The sequence below is a fragment of the Heterodontus francisci genome, chromosome 27, assembly GCF_036365525.1.
Source record: "Heterodontus francisci isolate sHetFra1 chromosome 27, sHetFra1.hap1, whole genome shotgun sequence".
NCBI lineage: Eukaryota > Metazoa > Chordata > Chondrichthyes > Heterodontiformes > Heterodontidae > Heterodontus > Heterodontus francisci.
In genome coordinates, this window is record NC_090397.1 from 62,779,281 (window position 1) to 62,796,976 (window position 17,696).

A 17,696-nucleotide genomic window follows, 5' to 3' on the forward strand; every position below is an offset into this window, starting at 1 on the left:
AAAAAATTCCACAGCACTCCACAGAAGAACAGGAGATTGTTCCCAGTGTCCAGGCCAACATTTATTCCTTAACCAACATGACTCAAAACTATTATCTCATCATTTGTTGCTGTATATAAGACTTTGTGCAAATTGGCTGCTGCATTTCCTGCGTTAACAACAGTGACTACACACCAAAAATACTTAATTGGCTGTAAAGCACTTTAGGCGTGCTGAGATGGCAAAAGGCGCTTAAAAAAATATAAGTCTTTCTTTTAATTGCATGGTATTTTTTTGAACAGTTAGTCTTTTTTTAAATGTTATTAGTACCCTGAATGGAATTATTGCAAAGTCACACATGAACAAAAGGTTATTTATTTTGGAATAAATTGCTGCATTTTGATGTGAATGGGAAAGTAGCATGATGCATGCTAATAAGAGCAACCTGCAAATATATGACTTTCCATTTAACAATGAAACAGTTGTGTACACTTTTGTAACTTGCACAGTAACTCAAGGTTCTGTTCTGTCTTAAATTACCTCAGACTAAAAGACAGTATCATTATGTTCCAGTTTTCTTCTTGATTTAGAAATATTTTCTTTTAAAAGCCATGGATGATACCTGAGAAGAAAAGCATTAGAAAACTTCTGTAGCTTTCTTACCTCTTCTAGGACTTGTTATACTAACAGTCTTGAATTAGTAGCTGCAGTCTACATTCTAGCCAGGCATTACCAAGTCCCTTGACTCCAGATGCAGACATCTTGCCCAGGAAAAAGTTTTGCACATGTGAACTCCTCTCCCGACAGCTAAATTTTAAAGTTAAGAGTGCTTCCACCCACATTCTTTAAACATTTCAATTAACTTTGGTTGGTTATAAAAAGTGCTTACAATTGAGCCCAACTCCAGAGTTAAGGTGTAATTTCAGCATTACTACAAAGCAGAAATCACTTCACAGTCACTCTAAAGTTGCCTTACAAATATAATCTTGGTTATTGCCAGCTAACTTCTCAATGAGTCAGAGTTCTCACAGAACAGTTTGTGGTTCTGTACGTAATTTACTTGGATATTGTAAGAAAGTTACATAATACAAGTTGAGACCTTTCTGGGAACAAATTAGAACAAGCTCCCTAGTATTAGCAGGATATGAACTGGGTTGATGGCAATTAAGAGGCAGTCTGCAACAGAGAATGAGGGTAAAAACATCTTCCATTGGAAAGTAAGGATGTGGAAACAGCTGTGGAATTTCTCTCCCACCCTTTTTTCCCCTTGTTTTCCAAATAATTTCTCCTTGTAATTAACGAATAAAAAGATGAGAGAGTTTCGATGCAATTTTACATCTTTATTTAGAATGTTCTCAAAATGATACTACTTAATCATAAGGAACTCCTTTCAAATAGTAATTGAATGGGATAATGAAATGGATTCACAGGATTTCTTTAAAAATGAGAGGAACTTATGATGTATGCAAGCAATGTGTTTTTTAAAAGCAACTAATATTTTTTTTTATATCAAACAGGATTCCCAGGATGTGTTTACAACTTTGTATACCATGAAGTGGTTCTTTCAGTGTTTTCTGGACCGTGTAAGTCTGAGGAGAGTTTTTTTTTTGGCTGTTGTATGTACGGTATACAGGATTGTGGGTGTCAAACTTTCATTTCGTTCTGGTGCCAGTGATGGTCTTGAAAATTGAGCTGTCCACATCTGCACGTCTTTGTTTGTTTTGCATGATATTCTGTCTGCTTTTGAATGATAGCCACAACTTTCCCTAATAGCACTTTGTATATTTGTAAATGGAGCTCACGTGATTTTTTTTGCAAACTTACCATGGTTTTTTTTTGATGGATTAGCCAATATAAATACCATTACGTGAGCTGAGAAGTTTTTCTTAATAAAAAGAATTATAAGCTTGTGAAACTTATAGACCGCTTTTAATGATCAGTAAAAATATTGGTTGCCTGATGGCTCAGTGGCTTCTTCCACTGAGTCACACTGCCCTCTTGTACACTCACCAGATTTAAAAACATTACAAGGACTTCTTGGTTAGAGTGGGGAAAATTGGCCTGAATTGCCATTCCTGCTTGTTCTTGAGTGGTCCCTGCTGGAAAGTGTCTGTGGACATTGAATGAGGTTAGATTTGAACTGTGGTGATTTCTCATCCCTCACTTGCTCATTAGAATACCTGTCTAGGCTCTGGAATTGAAGAATGGCCACTGGGGGTCTACTGTTGTCCATAGAGCATGGGTTGGTATCTTAGAGATAAAATCAAGGGGGAGGGAAGGAATTTGACTTTTTAAAACAAAATCACAATATTGCAAGACACTACTGAGGTGTCTTCAACAGGAACATAAATTGTACCGAAGTAATAACAAGAAATGCTGGAAATACTCAGCAGGTCTGGCAGCATCTGTGGAGAGAGAAGCAGAGTTAACGTTTCTGGTCAGTGACCCTTCTTCAGAAGTGGCAAATGTTAGAAATGTAATAGGTTTTAAGCAAATAAAGTGGGGGTGGGACAACAGATAACGAAAGGCAAGGTGTTGATATGACAGAGGGTCACAGAGATAACTAATAATAAAAGGGCAGGTGTTACACCTCAAAGAACAAAGAATAGTACAGCACAGGAACAGGCCATTCGGCCCTCCAAGCCTGCGCCGATCTTGATGCCTGCCTAAACTAACACCTTCTGCACTTCCGGGGCCCATATCCCTCTATTCCCTTCCTATTCATGTATTTGTCAAGATGTCTCTTAAATGTCGCTGTCATATCTGCTTCCACCACCTCCCATGACAGCAAGTTCCAGGCACTCACCACCCTCTGTAAAAATAAAAAAACGTGCCTCGCACATCCCCTCTAAACTTTGCCCCTCGCACCTTAAACCTATGTCCCCTAGTAATTGACTCTTCCACCCTGGGAAAAAGCTTCTGACTATCCACTCTGTCCATGCCGCTCATAACTTTGTAAATCTCTATCATGTCACCCCTCCACCTCCGTCGTTCCAGTGAAAACAATCCGAGTTTTTCCAACCTCTCCTCATAGCTAATGCCCTCCAGACCAGGCAACATCCTAGTAAACCTCCTCTGTACCCTCTCCAAAGCCTCCACGTCCTTCTGGTAGTGTGGTGACCAGAATTGCACGCAATATTCTAGGTGTGGCCTAACTACGGTTCTGTACAGCTGCAACATGACTTGCCAATTTTTATACTCTATACCCCGACCGATGAAGGCAAGCATGCCGTATGCCTTCTTGACTACCTTATCCACCTGCGTTGCCACTTTCAGTGACCTGTGGACCTGTACGCCCAGATCTCTCTGCCTGTCAATATTCCTAAGGGTTCTGCCATTTACTGTATACCTCCCACCTGCATTAGATCTTCCAAAATGCATTACCTCACATTTGTCCAGATTAAACTCCATCTGCCATTTCTCCGCCCAAGTCTCCAACTGATCTATATCCTGCTGTATCCTCTGACAATCCTCATCATTATCCGCAGCTCCACCAACCTTTGTGTCGTCTGCAAACTAACTAATCAGACCAGCTACATTTTCCTCCAAATCATTTATATGTACTACAAACAACAAAGGTCCCAGCACTGATCCCTGCGGAACACCACTAGTCACATCCCTCCATTCAGAAAAACACCCATCCACTGTTACCCTCTGTCTTCTATGACCGAGCCAGTTCTGTATCCATCTTGCCAGCTCACCTCTGATCCCGTGTGACTTCACCTTTTGTACCAGTCAGCCATGCGGGACCTTGTCAAAGGCTTTTCTAAAGTCCATATAGACAACATCCACTGCCCTTCCTTCATCAATTATCTTTGTCACTTCCTCAAAAAACTCAATCAAGTTAGTGAGACACGACCTCCCCTTCACAAAACCATGCTGTCTCTCGCTAATTTCGTTTGTTTCCAAATGGGAGTAAATCCTGTCCCGAAGAATCCTCTCTAATAGTTTCCCTACCGCTGACGTAAGGCTCACTGGCCTATAATTTTCTGGATTATCCTTGCAACCCTTCTTAAACAAAGGAACAACATTGGCTATTCTCCAGTCCTCTGGGACCTCACCTATAGCCAATGAGGATGCAAAGATTTCTGTCAAGGCCCCAGCAATTTCTTCCCTTGCCTCCCTCAGTATTCTAGGGTAGATCCCATCAGGCCCTGGGGACTTATCTACCTTAATGCTTTACAAGACACCCAACACCACCTCCTTTTTGATAATGAGATGACCGAGACTATCTGCACTCCCTTCCCTAGGCTCATCATCCACCAAGTCCTTCTCTTTGGTGAATACTGATGCAAAGTACTCATTTAGCACCTCGCCCATTTCCTCTGGCTCCACACATAGATTCCCATCTCTGTCCTTGAGTGGGCCAACCCTTTCTCTGGTTACCCTCTTGCTCTTTATATATGTATAAAAAGCCTTGGGATTTTCCTTAATCCTGTTTGCCAATGACTTTTCATGACCCCTTTTAGCCCTCCTAACTCCTTGCTTAAGTTCCTTCCTACTGTCTTTATATTCCTCAAGTGCTTCGTCTGTTCCTAGCCTTCCAGCCTTTACAAATGCTTCCTTTTTCTTTTTGACTAGGCTCACAATATCCCGCGTTATCCAAGCTTCCCGAAACTTGCCAAACTTGTCTTTCTTCCTCACAGGAACATGCTGGTCCTGGATTCTAATCAGCTGACGTTTGAAAGACTCCCACATGTCAGATGTTGATTTACCCTCAAACAGCTGCCCCCAATCTAAATTCTTCAGTTCCTGCCTAATATTGTTATAATTAGCCTTCCCCCAATTTAGCATCTTCACCCGAGGACTACTCTTATCCTTATCGACAAGTACCTTAAAACTTATGGAACTATATTCACTGTTCCCGAAATGCTCCCCCACTGAAACTGCGACCACCTGGCCAGGCTCATTCCCCAATACCAGGTCCAGAATGGCCCCATTCCTAGTTGGATTATCTACATACTGTTTCAAGAACCCCTCCTGGATGCTCCTCACAAATTCTGCCCCATCCAAGCCCCTAGCACTAAGTGAGTCCCAGTCAATATAGGGGAAGTTAAAATCACCCACCACCACAACCCTGTTACCTTTACATCTTTCCAAAATCTGTAGTAAACCTCCAACATCGTGACTCTACCCTTCCTATTCCTGAGCTCCACCCATATTGCCTCACTGCATGACCTCTCTGAGGTGTCCTCCCGAAGTATAGCTGTGATATCCTCCTTAACCAGTAATGTAACTCCCCCACCCCTTTTACATCTCCCTCTATCCCGCCTGAAGCTTCTAAAGCCTGGAACATTTAGCTGCCAATCCTGCCCTTCCCTCAACCAAGTCTCTGTAATAGCAACAACATCATATTTCCAAGTACTAATCCAAGCTAAGTTCATCTGCCTTACCTGTTCCACTTCTCGCATTTAAACAAATGCACATCAGACCACCAGTCCTGCTGTGCTCAGCAACATCTCCCTGCCTGCTCTTCCTCTTAGGCCTACTGGCCTTATTTACTATGTCCTCATTTATTTCACTAGCTGTCCTACTGCTCTGGTTCCCACCCCCCTGTCACACTAGTTTAAACCCTCCCGAGTGACGCTAGCAAACCTTGCAGCCAGGATATTAGTGCCCCTCCAGTTTAGATGCAACCTGTCCTTCTTGTACAGGTCCCATCTGTCCCTGAAGAGAGCCCAATGGTCCAGATATCTGAAACCCTCCCTTCTACACCAGCTGCTCAGCCACGTGTTTAGCTGCACTATCTTCCTATTTCTAGCCTCACTGGCACGTGGCACAGGGAGTAATCCAGAGATTACAACCCTAGAGGTCCTGTTTTTTAACTTACTACCTAACTCCCTAAACTCCCCCTGCAGAACCTCATCACTCTTCCTGCCTATGTCATTGGTACCGATGTGTACCACAACCTCTGGCTGTTCACCCTCCCCCTTCAGAATGCCCCCTGTCTGTTCAGAGACATCCTTGACCCTGGCACCAGGGAGGCAACATACCATCCTGGAGTCTCTTTCATGTCCACAGAAGCGCCTATCTGTGCCCCTGACTATGGAACCTCCTGCGATTGCATGGGAAGGGGACAAGGTGTCGGGGGTAATGGAGGAGTGCAACAGGGTGTTGCGGAGGGAACGATTTCTTCGGAATGTTGACGGGAGGGAAAGATGCGTTTGGTAGTGTAACACCTGCCCTTGTACCTCCTCTCTCCTCACTACCCAAGGCCCCAAACACACCTTTCAGGTGAAGTAGCGATTTACTTGTACTTCTTTCAATTTAGTATACTGTATTCGTTGCTCACAATGTAGTGTCCTCTACATTGAGGAGACCAAACACAGATTGGGTGACGGCTTTGTGGAACACCTCTGCTCAGTCCGAAAGCATGACTCCGAGCTTCCTGTTGCTTGCCATTTCAACACACCCCGCTGCTCTCATGCCCACATATCTGTCCTGGGCTTGCTGCAGTGTTCCAGTGAACATCAACGCAAACTTGAGGAATAGCATCTCATTTATAGATTAGGCATGCTACAGCCTGCCGGATTTAACATTGAGTTCAATAATTTCAAAGCATGACGGGCCCCCCTTTTTATTTTTATGTTTTCCTTTTTTATTTATTTATTTCTTTTTATTTTATTTTAATTTGTTTCCTCATTCATTTTTTTTACCTTGTGCCTACCCACTCTTTTTTTTCATGTTTGTGCTTTGGGCCAGGGCTGTTCATTTTTCTGTCAATTAACATCCTCTCTTCGCTAATACTTTGTCTTTCAGCACACCATTAACATACCGTTTGCCTTTGCTCCATGACCTTCTGGTCAGTTAATCTCTGTGACCCTCTGTCCTATCAACACCTTGCCTTTTGTTATCTGTTGCCCCACCCCCACTTTATTTGCTTAAAATCTATTACATTTCTAACTTTTGCCAGTTTTGATGAAGGGTCACTGGCCTGAAGCGTTAACTCTGCTTCTTTCTCCACAGTGGCGGCGCAGTGGTTAGCACCGCAGCCTCACAGCTCCAGCGATCCGGGTTCAATTCTGGGTACTGCCTGTGTGGAGTTTGCAAGTTCTCCCTGTGTCTGCGTGGGTTTCCTCCGGGTGCTCCGGTTTCCTCCCACATGCCAAAGACTTGCAGGTTGATCGGTAAATTGGCCAGTAGCAATTGCCCCTAGTATAGGTAGGTGGTAGGGAAATATAGGGATAGGTGGGGATGTGGTAGGAATATGGAATTAGTGTAGGATTAGTATAAATGGGTGGTTGATGGTCGGCACAGACTCGGTGGGCCGAAGGGCCTGTTTCAGTGCTGTATCACGAAACTAAACAAGATGCTGCCAGATCTGCTGAGTATTTCCAGCATTTCTTGTTTTCATTTCAGATTTCCAGCATCTGCGGTATTTTGTTTTTATAAATCGTACATTATCCATTTTGTTTCTGTACTGCACCCAGCACCTGCTTGCAAAAGCAAGACCCGAGATTTGAAGACTTGGCCTGTTTTCATCACTCAACTGGTTTTTATAAGGAAATAGCATTTTGTATTGTGCTATTTGTTAAGATTTATGATATGAAATTATGAAATCGAGCCGGCACTTCGTCATTTGTTAGTTATCTCTTTTATTTGTGGTTAGATCATATATTACGGCTTCCAATGGGGTTTCTAGCATTTTCTCTGACACATGTCAATTCAAATCACTGGCACAGTATCCCATGGTTTCTTCACTGCCACCTCCATCCCTCAACACTCCAGGTTTTTCCCTTCCTCAAGGCATTGACTCATGCTGAGATGCATCATCAGCACTGGCTGCCTTCTGGTACCTTGTCCAGATGGCTATATTTTACATGTGTTCCTAAACAGTAAGCGACAAAAGCCTTTTTAACCATGGTGAGTAGTGAGTGACAATACAACCAAGCATGCCTCATCCAACATTCGCATATGTTTATGTTTCGAAATAAGTTTATGGATTGCGATTACAGGTAGAAGTGCTGGGCAATTTAATTTTTAAAATAAAAATATGAAGGTGTATTTTATGTCTCATAGTTAGTTTAATCACCATATATTAGTAGCCAGCAAGAATCTTTCATGATTTCTATTTTGTGTCTCAACCGCATCTATACCTGTTTTCTGGAACCCGTATGTGCCATAGTACCTCGGATTCTCAGTTTGAAGATCCAGCTCTGCATCTCCACAGCTTCAATTTGACTGTTTTCTGCAGCCTTCTTTTCACATCCTGAAAGCTTAGACTTGGGCTGTGATCTAGTACATGAAGACTCTGTCAGATTGCAGTTTCAGGTAGTAGAATTCAACATGCATTGAAGATTTTACTTTGAGGTAATAGTCATGCTTCTGAAGGTTCATCAATTATCTTTGTAGAGCATATAAATGAGGGATAGTGGAAGAGGAAAACAAAGAAAAGGGCGAAGATTTGAACAGGGATAATATCAAGTAAAATTAAGAGAAAGGTAAGGGACAAAATAAGAACCCAAGTCAATTTTAAGTAAGTTAATCACATGAAGAAAATGTAGAATGAAGGGCAGATCAATTGTGTGTAAAATGGAAAACAAGGGAAGAATAAATTGAAAAGTTGAAAGGTAATCGAGAAAGGAAGAAAAGGGAAAATACAAGCTTAATTGAAGTAAGGATAAAGAGATGAACAATAAGTGGAAGCTTTTAGAAAAGCTGACAGTGGCTTGTGGTGATTATTTTTTGCCAAGCAAACAGAAGTATCAATATGGACCATTAACTGTACCAGCATATCATTTACGTACAGTTTATATTAATTTTAAAACCCATGATCATGCATACGAATAAAGTGTGTGCATGTCATGAAAGCATTAGGAGTTTTGAGAAGCGTCAGGAGAGTCTAGACTGATGTCTAATTCAATTTAATTCCAAGGTAAATTTGACAACTAATTAAATCCATGATGATTAAAAGTTACAATCCTGAATTTGTACCTTGCGTTTTAATGCTTCCCTACTGCCCAAATGAAATGTTCCACTAAACTGGCAACCTATAACCATGGTTAATTATAATTCATTAAATAATTGACCGCAAATCAAGTTGAAATACCAGAGGTAGGCGAATGCATTTTACCCTGAGTATAGTGTGGCATTCTGCAGACAATCGACCTTTCATTTAAAATGTCAAAGCTATTCAGTTTGAATACATTTTATTTTGTGCAGAAGCAGTCCTTGGCATTTTAGGAATGTGTCTTTTGCACTGACTCATTATGATTCGTGACTCACAACTTTTTTTGCATGCTAACCAGTGTTTCAGTTAACACTCTTATGCTTTGTTTGAACAGCCAAATTTGTGTCCGAGTCTGATGTGCATTAACTTCTGACAGGATTGCCATATTGAGCAGTATTAACCCATTTCTTTCCCTTCATCTCTAATTAGTATTGATATATAAAACATCACTGCACTTTGTATGATTTACCAGATGGACTGCAGCGGTTCAAGAAGGCAGCTCACCACCACCTTCTTGAGGGCAATCAAGGATGGGCAACAAATGCTGGCCTTGCCAGAGATGCCCACAACCCTTGAATAAAAAACAAATTATTGATATGCTGCCGCTTACTAAACTGGAATATATTCTCTCTGAATAAACAATTTAGCTTTTAACAGTCTGAAGGTAATTGTGTGTTGGCAATCTCCTGAAGGCTCAAAATGCAGAGTAAATTGGTGGGACACAGGTTCTTAACCTGTAACACTCTTATTTTGCAACCTCTGCCATGTTCCTTTCTTGATTGTTGAGTACCTAAGTCATATAAATACTGTGGTAACAAGAGCAGGTCAGAGGCTGGGAATTTCAGAATTCATGTCATAACAGGGCTAGTCTTGCACATTTCTTTCCTTGTAGTAAATTCAGATCAGCACTGGCTGAATCCTGGGAGTATGTTCTAGAGATGCTGAATGGCATTGTGTAGACAATGGAGCGAGTTTTACCTTTAACATAGTAAAACATCCCAAGGAACATTATCAAACAAAATTTGACACCAAGCCACATGAGATTATTAGGGTAGACGACCAAAAGCTTGCTCAATGAGGTAGATTTCAAAGAGTGTCTTAAAGGAGGAGTGAGAGGTAGAAGCAATATGGAGGGAATTCCAGAACTTAGGGCCTGGACAGCTAAAAGCACAGTCACCAATGGTGATGTGATTAAAATTGGAGATGATGAAGAGGCCAAAATTTGAGCAGCACAGATATCCAGAAGGGTTGTAGTGCTGGAGGAGGTTACAGAGGTGGGGAGAGGTGAGGCCATGGAGGAATTTGAAAACAAGGATGTGAATTTTAAAGTCGAGGCTTTTCTTAACTGGGAGCCAATGTAGGTCAGTGAGGACGGGGTGATGGGTGAACAGGATTTGGCACGAGTTAGGAAACATACATCAAAACCTTGTTTAGGCCAATATGTCATTTGGGCATTCTTGGCGAATGAAATGTCAGTTTCAGATGGAATTATGATATACAAATTGCTTGACCTAGGATGCTTCAGCAAAAAGTATCAATCCATCCATTAGGGGTGTTTTTAAATTGGGATGCTAAGACAGTTCAAGCTGTCAAAGAAAGCGAGGGAAACGAGAGATGGATGTTAAGTTTTTCTATGCCAGACAATGGAGAAAAACTTGGTCAGCATATGCTGCAGATGCCTCGGCTGGTATTCAAATAAAGTAAACTGTAACAAAATCTCAGCTGCCAGTATAAGTGTGATTATAATACCAAAAACTACAAGGTATATAAAGCACAGCAGATGTCACATTTGCAGACTCCAGATTGCCTGTCGTCAGTGGTGTGCACGATCTGGTTTATGCACAGTTGAAAACTCTCTGTAGATTTGTAGTTTATTCTGAATGAAAATCCGTAGTCTAAATAATCTCCAAAGTTAGTACAAAGTTCTAATCTCTTACCTGTCGATATTTTTAAATGAGTTCTAAAATAGACTTGTTTCTATAAGATGTGTATTAACACCTAATGTATATCAGGAACTAGAACAGAGTACATTTTAGTTCAGATATTACAAAAATGAATAACATGGTCTTATTTAAATGTAGCTTTTAATTGCCTTCTTTATAGTAATTTGTTTAATTTGTAATATAATTCAACAGAAAGCATGTGGCACATTATTTCACAGGAAGGAAGTAACATACACTTTGACAGTCAAACTTGTATTTATATTCAGAACTTCGGAACAGTACAACTGTAACAAGAGAACCATTGTCAGAATCTTTAAAAGACTGCCTTAAGTCGTATACTGTGTGACTTTGAGTGCAGGTGAGAAAAGTATGCAACCCTATAGTTGTAAAGCTGCAAACAGGTAGGGAAAACTACAGGATTTAAATCACATTGATACTCTTTTCAACAGGACATTATGCAATTCCATTTCCATTTACTTAAGTATTTATTTCCTTTTGTAACCAAAGCAAAAATCGTTTGCAAAGTGGCTCCTCCTGTTAGTGTTAGGTACCAAAACAAAAGACTGCACAGATCTCCTCCTCAAGTTTAAGTTAGTTGTCCCATTTTCCTTTTACCTGAGTTTTTCCAGTAATTTAAAAAGTTTTACACAAATGAAGCATAGTTTAGATTCTAAGCCAAATATTTGACACAAAAACGTTTTTGTTGGAAGCTACAGAAGCATGTTTTTTTTAAAAAACTCTGTCACTAGTATAAGATTATATGTCAATCGCATATAGTAGGTTTTGAAATGAGACTAATGTGTATATGAATAGTATAACTAGATATTTGAAAGTTCTCCTTGAGGTTGAATTTTTTGCATGAACCTCCTGGGTGCCATCACTGACCAGAAAATTAACTGGACCAGTCATATAAATACTGTGGCAACAAGAGCAGGTCAGAGGCTGGGAATACTGCAGTGAGTAACTCATCTCCTGCCTCCCCAAGCCTGCCCAGTATCTACAAGGCACAAGTCAGGAGTGTGATGGAATACTGTCTACTTGCCTGGCTGAGTGCAGCTCCATGAACACTCAAGAAGCTCGACACCATCCAGGACAAAGCAGCTGGCTCAATCGCAACTCTATCCACCACCTTCAACATTCACTCCCTCCGCCATTGACGCACCGTGGCTGCAGTGTGTACCGTTTAGAAGATGCACTGCAGCAACTCACCAAGCCTCCTTTGACAGCACCTTCTAAACCCGTAGTCTCTACCACCTAGCGGAACAAGGGCAGCAGACACATGGGAACACCACCAACTGCAATTTCCCCTCCAAGTCACACACCATCCTGACTTGGAACTATATCACCACTCCTGCACTGTCATTGAGTCAAAATCCTGGAACTCCCTAACAGCACTATGGGTATACCTGCACCATATGGAACGTGGTGGTTCAAGAAAGTGGCTTACCACCACCTTTTTCAATGGCATTAAAGGGTGGCCAAGAAATGATGGTCTTGTCAGCGATGCTCACATCCCACGAATTAATAAAAATAAAATTGTGTGAACATTGGGATCAATGCCTTGACAAAAATTATCAAGGGCAGCAGATGAATCCTCCTTCACTGTAACCCCTTGTCAAGGGATTGTGTGGAGTTTACCACCCTATGTATGCTTGGGACTTAATGATTCCTAAATTTAGCTTTTCAAACCAGTTCAGAGTATGGTAGCACTTACACTACCAACCTCCCATCAGAATCTCCACAAGCTACTAAATGAATTGATCTTTTCTTCCAATTATCAGATGACAAAGTCCTGAACTAATAATTGCTAATTAATGTTAGGATCATAGTTTAGAGCACATAAACTTTGTAGATAGGGCTAATTGACAATATACAAGAAGTTACAATTGCAGCTTAATTATATGATAGTAATTCAGCATTAATTGCTTGTTGATTATGAATTAACAGTTGTGATCACTGTCTGAGATTATGAATAAATTGGTGATACTAAATTAGGATTAGATTTGTTAAATACTGACAAGTTAACATTACATAGCTAGTTTATTGAACAGATTTAATTCTATCCACTTGTAGTTGGCAATGTTTCCAGAACTTATGCAATCTTGTGCTTATAAGCTGGTGTCACCTTGCTCTGGGAGGATGTTGGCCTTCTGATATCATTGATGAACCTCTGTCTGTAGAGATGCTATCCATTCAACCTGGATCCTCTGCCCTAGGTAAATTCACCTTCTGTATTGGTAGTTGTATCCGGATTAGCTGGCTTAAATCTCAACTCCTTTGATCTCGGGGAAACTTGTACATCTAAGTGACACACTTACATCTGACTGTAACCATACAATCTTAACTGCTGTAATTTTTCTCTCAGATAAAATGCACACAAAGCACTGTACAGGTTGTTGAGATACTGCAGTCACAATGGCCAACAACTTATTTATCTGATCATCAATTTGACTTGAAAGCAAACTAGCCAATAGTGATATTTTCAATCTTGTCCAGAAATTCCATCCAAAATGCAATAGTACTTGACATTTGCAGTGCAATCTGTACTGTATGTATCCTTGGGGGAACACAAGCACCGAAGGTCATGATGTATGGGTGGGTATTTTGTTTGTTGCAAATCTGTATCAGGTAAAGATGAATATCGTTCATCCACTCTGTTCAATTCTTGAGCAGTCTCCTGAATATCCCGTTTGCTGCTCATGCAACTCATTAACTTCCATTTAAAGCAAATTTACAGAAACATTTCATCTCGGTATAGATGAAATTGGACATTACAGAAAGGACATTCATTGCAGCACTTGGGAAAGTTTATTTTAGACTTGCACCACTGTATAAAGGTAATAAGCTTGCTTTCATTAAATTCAGCCCATGGGCTTGCTTACATTCAAGCTGTGCTGGAGCAGTGGAGTAATGAATGTGGTTAGACAAGCTAGTAGGGTGGAATTATCAGGAACGTGTGACAGAATAAAACCAGCAATTTTGTTATGAAAAGTCTGTCTCATGGGTTGCTGTAGTCTTATTTAGTGGGCTACTGATTAAAATTCAGTGGACCTTGCTCACAGAATCATTAAACATGTCTGAACCCAAGTGGATGGGCTGTTACCCAAGAAAATTGTGTTAGCATTACAGGAGTATTTGTACTTAAGGAACGTGATCAGTTTTACCCTTGGTTGATCTGGTCTGTTGCTGCTGTACTTAAACTTTATCTTTTGATTCAAAATTCAACAAAGAATACTGGTGCTGAATCTTTACACAAAGTTTCTTCTGCCTGTGGGATTCACTCATCTGAACTACTATGTGCAGAAGTGTTTTTGCATGACTTCTTGTTCCAGGCCTGTTGAGAATGCACTGGATCATGGGTAAGTTCTGGTTTGCTCATTGAACCCTTGGTCTTGATGGCAGCAATAGGAAAGGCCAATTTTCTGAGATGTCTAAACTTGTTAGTCATCTTTGGTTGCATGAAGTTAATGTTGCTTAATATCTTTCCTCCTCCTCCAACTTCTTACCAAAAAAGACACTCACTTGAACAATGTCTATGAAGAGCCTGTGTAGGAATTTCATTCTAATGTTTCACTCAACACTCTGTTAATTTTGAAAGCAGCTCGGGTTAAATATTTAATTTTTCTGCAAAACAGAGCCAGAGGTGTGCATGCATCATAAAATGTCTTAAAACTGAACCTTCTGTATTATAGCTATATGGCATATCCTTATTTCTTATGGGAGAGGAATCAAAACTTAGACCTTGAGGGAAAGTCTGAGAATATCTATGAAGAAGGCACAGAGATGAGTCTTGAGGCAGCTATGTTTTCAAGCTTGAGGTAGCCTGGGATATGACTAGGCTTAGTATTTAGTTTTATCCTTCATCGTTCACCTACTTGACATCCAAACTCTCATACTTCCTCCCTGTGAGGATAGTCAATTATTTATAAAAATTCAGAAGAGATCATATGTTCCTGGAGGAGGCTTAAAAATTATATATTCTAACCATTAACCAACTTTATTTGAGGTGAAGAACTCAAACAGTACTCTGGGGTATTTTGCAAGAACTTCTACCAATTGTTAGAAAAAACTGTTAACTGCCATGATGCAACAGATCACCAGCAGAACTAATGTATTTATTGAAGACCAGCATGAGGCATGCCAGGATTGTTTTTTTTTAAAGACTTTGGCATGGCAAAGAAAAAGTTTGAATTGAATATGACAAGAGGAGTGTAGGGCAGTAAGTTTTTTCAAATTACATTCAGGAAAAAAAATGAGTGATGGAGTAGGGACACTAAACATGGGATCCAATGACATGACAAATGATGCTACACAGGCTGCAGAAGTGTCAAATAGGTTTTTTGCCTCAGTCTTTACGAAGGAGGAGACTGCAGTATAAGGATCTGAAAGGGTTAATGTTGAGAAAGTGTAAAGAATACCTTTGACCTTGATGTAAAAGATCACATGAGAGAGACTTGAGAGATGAAGCGTGGCTTCAGAGGGACCACAAAGACTGGTGTGAAGCAGTACATAGTTATAATGTAATAAAGGTTATTGTTCTAATTACTCCTGACTAAAGAATCTCTCTAAGCTAGACTAACTAAGGTGGCAGCATACCAAACAAACATACAACTGAGACAGGTAACTTATTTGATCTGAAGGAACAGCCTGACATAGTCATACTCATGGAATCTTAACTTGCAGACACCACCCTCACCGTCCCTGGGTATGTCCTGTCCCATTGGCAGGACAGATCCACCAGAGGTGGCGGCACAGTGGTACACAGTCAGGAGGGAGTTGCCCTGGGAGTCCTCAACATTGACTCCGGACCCCGTGAAGTCTCATGACATCAGTCAAACATGGACAAAGAAACCTCCTGCTGATTACCACCTACCGCTGCACCCCCCCCCCCCCCCCCCGCCCTAGCTGATGAATTAGTGCTTCTCCATGTTGTTACAAGGCCTCCAATTTTTTGTTAAAACTTGAGAATCTATATTTTAAAAGACTGCAAAGGATTTCATGGACATTGAATCATCTGGAGATTGTTGAACTTTGAGTGTTTTTTTTTCAAAAGGAAGGTCAACAAAAGGTTGATCAGGAAACAAGTACTGGAAAGCACATGATTTCAAGTAAACGTAGCAGGGGGTTTGACTTGGAGCTATTTTGTGTTGTGACAAGAAAGGATTTATGATTATCATAGGACTTGTCTGGAAAAAGTTGGTTTCATTTTGAACTGTTAAAAGTCAGCTGATTTTTGGGCTAAAAGAGAAAGTTGGAGATTGCTTATGGACCTGCCAGGAGATCAGAAGAAAATCCAGACCACTGTTGCATCTCTTTGAAGAATCCTTACTCTTGAAAAGTAAATCCTGTACGAAGTTGTACTTTGTCTCCTGTATTTTGAAGAAATCCAAACTGATTGCAGAAACCTTGCATCTTTAAAAGAACTTGCATTGAATGTGTGGGAACTGAAACCTTTGCTGCACACCTGATGGAAGACCTGTGTGAAGCCTTCTGTAGTTGAAGTTCTTTGAACACCTACCCAAACAGACTGTTCTTCAACATTGCTTGGAAAGATTCCTCGTGGCAGCCACCTATTTGACTTTGGGACACCTCACCAAAACAAAGGACTTCCATCTCTTCAGTATGTTTTTTTTATTCCTTCTGTTTCTTTGTAACAGCTGTAAACAAAAATCCTTTTTCTCCCCCGGTTAACCAGTTGTGTATGTGAGTGTGTGGCAGGGCTAGGATAAAAATAAGGTGCTTTAATATTTTAATTCACATAACTTACTTCATTATGGGTTAAGACTCTGTTTCTAATAAATGTATAATGTTGCTGTTTATTAGAGAAATCTGGTGTGCTTTATTCTGGGGACAAAAAAAGAGTAGCTAAATGGGAAATTTTTTTGTTCTGTTGTGACCTGTGGAGCAATGGGACTGAATTAACCACTCCTCCTGCCTTGGTTGTAACCATGTTGAACAACAATTGGAAGAAGCACTGAGGTTAGCAAGGGCACAGAATGTACTTTGGATGGGGGACTTCAATGTCCATCACCAAGAGTGGCCTGGTAGCACCACTACTGACCAAGCTTGCCAAGTACTAAAGGACATAACTGCTGGACTGGTTCTATGGCAGGTAGTGAGGGAAAACCCTACTTGACCTTGTACTCACCACTCTAACTGTCACAGATGCATCTGTCCATGACAGTATTGGTAGGAGTGACCACCACGAAGTCCGTCTTCACACTGAGCGTACCCAGCATTGTATTGTTTAGCACTACCACTGTGCTAAATGGGATAGATTTTGAACAGATCTAGCAGTTCAAAACTGGGCATCCATGTGGGCCATCAGCAGCAGCAGAATTGTATTCAACTACAATCTGTAACCTCATGACCTGGCATATCCCCCTCGTTTGTAGTTTCAAACAGCTGAAGCAGCATGCAATAGACAGGGCTAAGCAATCCCACAACCAACAGATCAGATCTAAGCTCTGCAATCCTGCCACATCCAGTCGTGAATGGTGGTGGACAATTAAACTGACAGGAGGAGGAGGCTCCACAAATATTCCCATCCTCAACGATGGGGAGCCCAGCACATCAGTGCAAAAGACAAGGCTGAAGTATTTGCATCCATCTTCAGCCAGAAGTGCTTGAGTGGATGATCCATTTCTGCCTCCTCCTGAGGTCCCCAGCATCACAGTTGTCAGTCTTCAGCCAATCTGATTCACTCCATGTGATATCAAGAAATGGCTGAAGGCCTAGATACTGCAAAGGCAACATTCTGGCAGTAGTACTGAAGACTTGTGCTCAAGACATAGCTGCGCTCCTGGCCAAGCTGTTCCAGTACA

The 17,696-nt window shown here is 41.0% G+C and overlaps 1 protein-coding gene across 3 annotated transcripts in view; it reads left to right on the top strand.

The window, feature by feature from the left end:
- Positions 1-17,696, top strand: part of usp6nl (USP6 N-terminal like) — a 307,312-nt gene that overhangs the window by 258,288 nt on the left and 31,328 nt on the right. For all 3 annotated transcript variants that reach the window (XM_068059486.1, XM_068059488.1, XM_068059485.1), the window contains one exon: positions 1,497-1,562. In XM_068059486.1, coding sequence (XP_067915587.1) covers positions 1,497-1,562 — 66 coding nt within the window. The remainder of the gene's footprint in view (positions 1-1,496; positions 1,563-17,696) is intronic.